This window comes from Euleptes europaea, chromosome 2 (genome assembly GCF_029931775.1).
Source record: "Euleptes europaea isolate rEulEur1 chromosome 2, rEulEur1.hap1, whole genome shotgun sequence".
NCBI classification, from domain to species: Eukaryota; Metazoa; Chordata; class Lepidosauria; order Squamata; family Sphaerodactylidae; genus Euleptes; species Euleptes europaea.
In genome coordinates, this window is record NC_079313.1 from 28,974,401 (window position 1) to 28,981,234 (window position 6,834).

Genomic DNA, 6,834 nt, shown 5'->3' on the forward strand with positions numbered 1-6,834 from the left:
TCTGAATCCTGTTTGTATTGGTTCCTGGCACTGGTGGTGGTCTGTGATAAAAGATAAAAGTGTGTGGGTAAAAGAAGCACTGCATTCTGCCTTGGTTCAGTCTGTGGGCATTCCTTCAGCCAATAAAGGTAGATGACAGTGACTGATAAGATTGGTTATTTATACAGAGATGACAATTCTAGGTAGTTTGTCAATTTATCTGCTGTTCCTACCTTAAGCAAACTTTTATGGGAACCTACTACTGTTCTTAAACTCCTGGTGATTGCTGCATGCTTTGTGGTGGCTTACATGGATAGGTTTCTGCCCGTGTAGTTTTTCTGGTAGGATCTGGTGTACCCCACAAGCAATGCACCTTCCAAAGGGCCAAGTGTTGCTTACAATACATGCAAATCTGCCTTGGGAAGAAGTATGCTTGTTGGGATAAGTGCAGAGTCTTAGACCATTTGTGCTTGGGTACTTCGTCTCGCGTTCTCTGCTGAACTGCTTCAGGGCTTCATTGGAGTTATGCAGGATTTTTCCAAACTTCAAAAGTCACTTTGCTCCCACCTCATGCTTTCCCCAGGGTTTTAGGATGCTGTTTTGCCACGAAGTTCAAGTCTGCTCCAAGCCCAAATTGCTGCAAATTGATTCCATTTCTGTGCATAGCTTTAACTTCAGTTTTCTCTCCCACACCCATTCTCGCTTGTCGCTCCCTCATCCAACCCCTCCCCTCGAAGCCATGTTTGTTTGTTTTTTGTATTTGCAAAAGCAGGACTAGTCAGTTTCACAGTCAGTCCAGTGTTACTCAGTTTCATGCAACCGTTGCCCTCAGCAAGGCTCAAGAGCCAACAGAGATGGCTGCTGCTAAAGACGAGGGGGAAACGGGCTGCCTAGCCAGACTTCTCATTGATCCACCAGCCTACAGTCGCTGCCTCCCAATGGGAGAAGCCAAGCAGCGCTGCAGCAAAAAAGCAAAGCCTCGAGCCTTTCCCTGACCCTGCTCCCTCCTCCTCCTCCTCAACAAAAGCCAGCTGACTCTTTGGGTCTCTCCAGTGTGCCCCTTGTGCTGCTTTAATTTCAAGCCCGGGAGGATGTGGGGAGGGGAGCAGGGAAGCCACAGCCGCTGGCTCCACCTCGGTTCAAGGGCTTCGGTTGCTTCACCCCTCCTTCCTCCCAGAGCTGCAAATCTGCCCAAGAAAGTGTCGGTCAGTTTCAGACCTCAGCCAGATCTAACAGGGTATTTTTGTTTGTTTGTTTGCAACTAGCGAGAACACTGAAAGTCTCTCTGCAAGCTGTGGATTGAGTACCATAAGCCAAAGATGACCCTGCTTGGAATGTTATCGTTACCTAGTGGTCAGAGTAGAAAGAGAAGAGGTAGTAATACACACAATCAGGGTTTGTACCACTGAAGCTGTTTTTTATTGTGGCACGTGTATTGCATTCATTGAGTGGGGATGGGATGTGTGTGGAGACCATTCTCTGGGGATAGGCAAGGCAAGGTTTTAGCAAAGAAACCACAGGGAAAACTCATACCCACTGATAACAGATATCCTGCAAAAAGACTGAAGACAAGGTGGTTGGTGTTAACCTACAAAAATGCATTCTTAAACCATCCCTCATTTGCTCGCTGTGGGCTCAGAGACAGCAGGGAGTTTATCTTTCTTCCTCTTCCCCCCTCCCCCTTGAAACATGGCTACAGCAGTATTCCAGCTATAAGGGGTTAGGCACCCTGTGAAAACTGCATTTCCTGGTGCTTGAGATAAGATGCACCAGGAAAGGAAGGGAGAGGTAAGGAAAATTCCTGGAAATTTGGGGGAGTGTCCAGGGAGGGAGCACAGCAGGGATGTAATGCCCTAGAATCCGCCATCTGAAGCTGCCATTTCATTCAGGAGATCTAATCTAGATCCGTTGTAATTCCACAAGAACGCCAGTCTCATCTTGTTGGTTGGCAGCCCTAGTTGTGCTCCCAGTGTTGACATGAAGAATTCTATAGGGTCTCAGTTTGGCTCAGAATGATTTGATCTGTTGTCTGCTTGCTTTGGATTGCGAAGCCAAATTGTGAATTGAATGGGAGAAGAGGTTGCCCACTTGTCAAGGCTTTGTCACACTGGTGACTGTAACGAAAACTACAGGGCAGCTCTGCATTGTCCTCTCCTTTCCCTCCCTCATCTTCCAAACAACTCCCTTTCCCGTGCCTGGCCGCCAGTCCTTCGGCTCGCCCCATTTCTTCCACCGGCCCCTGTGCCCTCAAACCAACCAGAAGTTCTGGGCTGCATCAGCAGCTCACCGAATAGAGGAAGGGGAAGCAGCTGGGAGCTGCCTGTTTGTTTCTCTGGCAGCAGGAGTGAAGAGGGAGTTCTCCAACCTCTCCCGAAGTCAGCCCAGACTGGGGCTGATTTGCTGCCACTGCCCCGACATCTCCAGAGGCCAGCGGCTCATTCAGAGCCAAGCCTGCTTTCAACATAGAGGCGTGGCCTGCGGGTCTGCTGAACTCAGCTGAAAAAGGTATTTCAGTGGAGCTCTCACACGGGCTGGACCAGCCATCTAGCAATCTGTCGCTTGGTTGCATGCTTGAACCAAAACCAAAAAGGGGGGTGGCGAACAGCAACATCGTTGGTGACCACTCCCCCAGTAGTTCAATTGCCACACATTTTTGCTACTTATGCATAAGTGCACTCCGATTACCCTTGGAATTTCTTTGAGGCTATAAGCCCCTGTGCATATTGTTTTGAGAATTCAATTAGAAAAAGTGTGCATATGGAGAGTGGCAAACCGAACACAAATTTCCCAAGTATAAATGGCCTTAGTGATCTTTGTATGTTCTGGTTGTTTCCCCTGTTGCAAAGTATTTGTTTATTTTGTTCAATCGATACCCCCTTCACATCCTAAGACGTGCTCAGGGCAGCTTTCAGCAATATATGCATACAGTATATTAAAACATCAATTTAAAGTACAATTTACAGCTCACTGTACAGTAGCACTAATTATATGATGCACTGTTATAAATTATTCAACTTCTGGGAGCTCTGGATGTTACAGTATACTTTTGGCTGTTCAGTTTCTATTTTCAGACTTATTGTCCAGTTCAGTTTTGTATCCTGGACTTAATTTCAGTAGCTCCGATATATAGAATAAGACCCACAGCTTTGTGTTCCCACATCTGCTCTAAATTATGCCAATTGTTCCGTTTTGTGCACGGCATACTTGTTTTGTATATCTTTTTGGTTCCAAAATAGAGCATCTAAATAATATTGGTAAGGATTTGTGTTGCAGAGGGGAGGAAGGGAGGAGGCGGGGTGAGAATGGAATTGGCAACCAAATTAGCTCGTCTGCCTCCTTTCTCATGCAGTTGAAGTAATCCCACCGAAGGAATTTCCAGATGACATTCAACACAAACGGTTGACAAAAGAAACACTGCTGCTGAAACTTCACCAAAACATAGGTACGTAGATTCCAGCAGTCAATCTTGTCCTTGTCCTTCTGGAAGTAGTGACTTACTGTCTGGGTAAGATCAGTAGCAGTTGTCTCCCTTCCCTATTTTTCCCATACCCTTCAGTAAAACTTAAATAGCTTTGATAAAGGGGAGAGGACTTCAGGCTTGAAGTCTGTGGGAGGACTTCAGGTGTCGTAGGCAGGGTCTTCCAGAAAAACCTCCTCCTTGCTGAATCTCCCAAAGCAGCTGATAAGGCAAAATCTCCAGGTGATCAAAAATTAGATTGGTGTCTTCTGGTTCACATAGCTAGTTGACTGTAATGGGAAATCTGTACGGTGATTGGAGGTTTATTACTTTCATGATGAACACTCTTTGACACACCTAGTTAAGTTCTCAAATTAAGAAAGATATTTGTGATGCAGCAATTGGGGTAAACAATTGAAAGGAAAATCTGTAGAGTCCTTTAAAGCAGGACTGTTTGGATCAAAGCTAAAGTCTGTTTACATTGCTATCCTGAATGGAAACACTGAAATATAAATATATTGGGGTTGTGTCCCGTTGACCAGATCTTCAAGTGCAGGGGAAGGGGGAGTGCTGTTGCAAATTTACCCCCTCCCGTGGCAGCCCTCCAACTCCCCCCACATGCTGTTCCTGCTGGTGTATTATTTGAATATACATAATATATGTTTAAATTTCCTGCCTTCACTTTTCTGGCAATTACAGTTGTACCTTGCCCTTCCTCAAAAGAGCTCAACATACATTATTGTCCTCACTTATTTTATCCTCCCAGCACCTTTGTGGGGTAGCTTATGCTGAGAAAGATTGGCCAGTGTCACCTTGAGCGAGTGGGATTTGAACCTGGGTCTCCCAGATCATAGTCTGATGCACTGTCTGCCACAACACAGTTGTTTTCAATTAAGTCAATTGATTTTTTCCCCCTGGAGATTTTTGTGTCTGAGCTACCCCAACTCCAGTAGTGTGTCTGAACGCTGTGTTTGTTGTGTGTTTGCAGTGTTGTTCCATAAAGCCAGTTTTTTCTCAAGGTCTTGGGATGGGCAAAAGCATTTCAGCTACAAACAGATAGTAGGAATCTTACCACTGTGTGCAAGGTTTCCAGGCTCATGGACCAATGACTGAAGCTTGTTTGTGGTTGTGCAAGCATAGTATGGCCTGTAAAGAATCCCAACACAAGGACCCAGCTCTTCTCCTTGCCCTGGAACTGCCCCGGCCTCAAGTATGGTACAGTGACATTCCTTTTGCAGGATCCTGAAAGCCACCTGATGGCCTCGCCTTCCTCTGTATCTACACAGTGTTGTATCGTTCTTTTGATCTCTTAAGAATTTCTTGCTCCATTTGCTAATCTAGATGGATTCTTTACCTGCAGCTGTGGAAATTATTTGGGTGTTGCAGTTAAAGAAACTGACCTCTTTTAGCAGAATCCAAAGGACCACACCATTATTTCTGCACACTGAGCGTTTCCCCAATGGTGCCACTTCCATACTAAAAGGCAAAATGTCTTTGAAACGTTGGCAGTGCTAGTTATAAGAAGGGGAATCCATTTTGCATTTCATTATGTTACGCCTGACCTCCATGGCCCAGGCTAGCCCAATCTCGGAAGTTAAGCAGGGTTGGCCCTGGTTAGTATTTGGATGGGAGACCGCCAAGGAAGTTCATGGCCGTGACACAGAGGCAGGCAATGGCAAACCACCTCTGTAGTCTCTCGCCTGGAAAACTCTATGGGGTCGCCATAAGTCCCCTGTGACTTGAAGGCACTTTACACATGCACAGTTGTGTTCTGTGCAGAGGCAATGAGTTACACATATGCTATCAGAAGCGGACACTGAGTTGTGATGTCCCAGCCCTACTGCATGTTCATTCTGTTTGCTGTTTGTGAAGTGCAAATAGGGTTTGTGTGTGAATGTATGGGGTGGGGGGACATATTATGCAAGCCATTTCCATTTAACTAGTGAGAGCCAACCTGATGTCATGGTCAGAATAATGGACTAGGATCTGGGAGACCTAGGTTCAAAGCCCTGCTTTGCCATGGAAGCTGGCAGGGTAACATTGGGCCAATCACACACACTCAGCCCAACCTCCTTCACAAAGTGGTTGTGAGGGTGAAATGGAGGAAAGAACTATGTTAGAAGTTGCCTTGGGTCCCTGTTGGGAGAAAATCCGGGTATAAATATCTAAATAAAATAAATTCAATAACAATCTAGCTTTCTTGTTACCTTTACATGTTCTGACTATTCCTGCTGAAGCAAATGCTGCCTCATCCATGTTAATTCCTTTTCCCCACTCTTTGCTTTCTAGCAATCTGGGATCTTCTGTTCGCATACTGAACTTCTTTCTTCCCTCTCCCCCTCCTTTTTTTAGGAATAGTGATAGCTGTGGCTGTTGCTATATCAGCTGCAGCCTTCTCCTTTAACTACTTCAGCGACTAGACTTCTGACTTTGAGAATCATCCCTGCAAACTCCAGCCACCACAGACATCTTAAGAAGAACTGCACCTCTGGAAATGATTGCATTAGCAACCCAATGTGTCAGCTATAAAAAGAAAAAGAAAGAAACCAATTTGCTGTTCTAAATAATAATGATGATAGCTTTGGCAGTCTTGTTTCTGCATGCAAATCGTGTGGGTGGTATGATTTTAAAAGGAGAGGGGGGGAACTAACACTACCCACTAGCGGATAATACCTGTATAATAACTACTTTTCCAGGAAGAATTTGTCAGATGGGTACTTAACTTTCCTCCTTGCTAATTAAAAGGATCATTGTTAAAGCTCTGTGTTTGTGTGTGTTAAGAGCTGTGGAAGTCGTGAGAAATGAAGAGGTTTTTCTTCTTTCTTGAATTACCCAATAATTCAGGTGTCGGCGTTAAAACAATTTAGTGGCTATGACTATATTTTCCTCTGTAAAAGGAAGCATCTTGGGTCTGTTGAAGCATGTCGGTATTGTAGACTGAAACTGTTTTAATACCTCCACCCACCCACCCACCCTGTCAAAATATTTTGGTTATGTAGCCCTAGGAGAAACATCTGGGAATTCAGAGCACTCTCACCATTGACAGGTCCTGCATTGTTTTGGTGAAAAGTTTTATAATGCCACTATATATTTGTAGCACAGATATATCCTAAGTTGGGGTGACCAGTCTTTGGATAACTTACTGAGCCAGCAAGTATCTTAAATTTTCCAGTGTACGTCCAAATTTCCAATTAATAGGCCGATCTTGTTTCCAGGTTGCGCAATGAAACAGCAGCTTAGCCCCACTTGCCTTGGTAAGCAGCATTTGATCCTTCACAACTGTCAAAATGCAGAGGCAAGGCAGATGTGCAGAACAGTCATGCCCAAACTGATTCCCATGCTTGTGGATCAACTTGCCAAGAAAATCAGCACTAAGTTGAGCATGCAGAAAAGCCCCA

The 6,834-nt window shown here is 45.0% G+C and overlaps 1 protein-coding gene across 1 annotated transcript in view; it reads left to right on the forward strand.

Moving 5' to 3' along the window:
* Positions 1-6,034, forward strand: part of ODR4 (odr-4 GPCR localization factor homolog) — a 31,925-nt gene extending 25,891 nt beyond the window's left edge. Inside the window, exons 12-13 of the mRNA XM_056844535.1 lie at positions 3,329-3,421; positions 5,789-6,034. Coding sequence (XP_056700513.1) covers positions 3,329-3,421; positions 5,789-5,856 — 161 coding nt within the window. The 3' untranslated portion in view covers positions 5,857-6,034. The remainder of the gene's footprint in view (positions 1-3,328; positions 3,422-5,788) is intronic.
* The last annotated feature ends 800 nt before the right edge of the window (positions 6,035-6,834 follow it).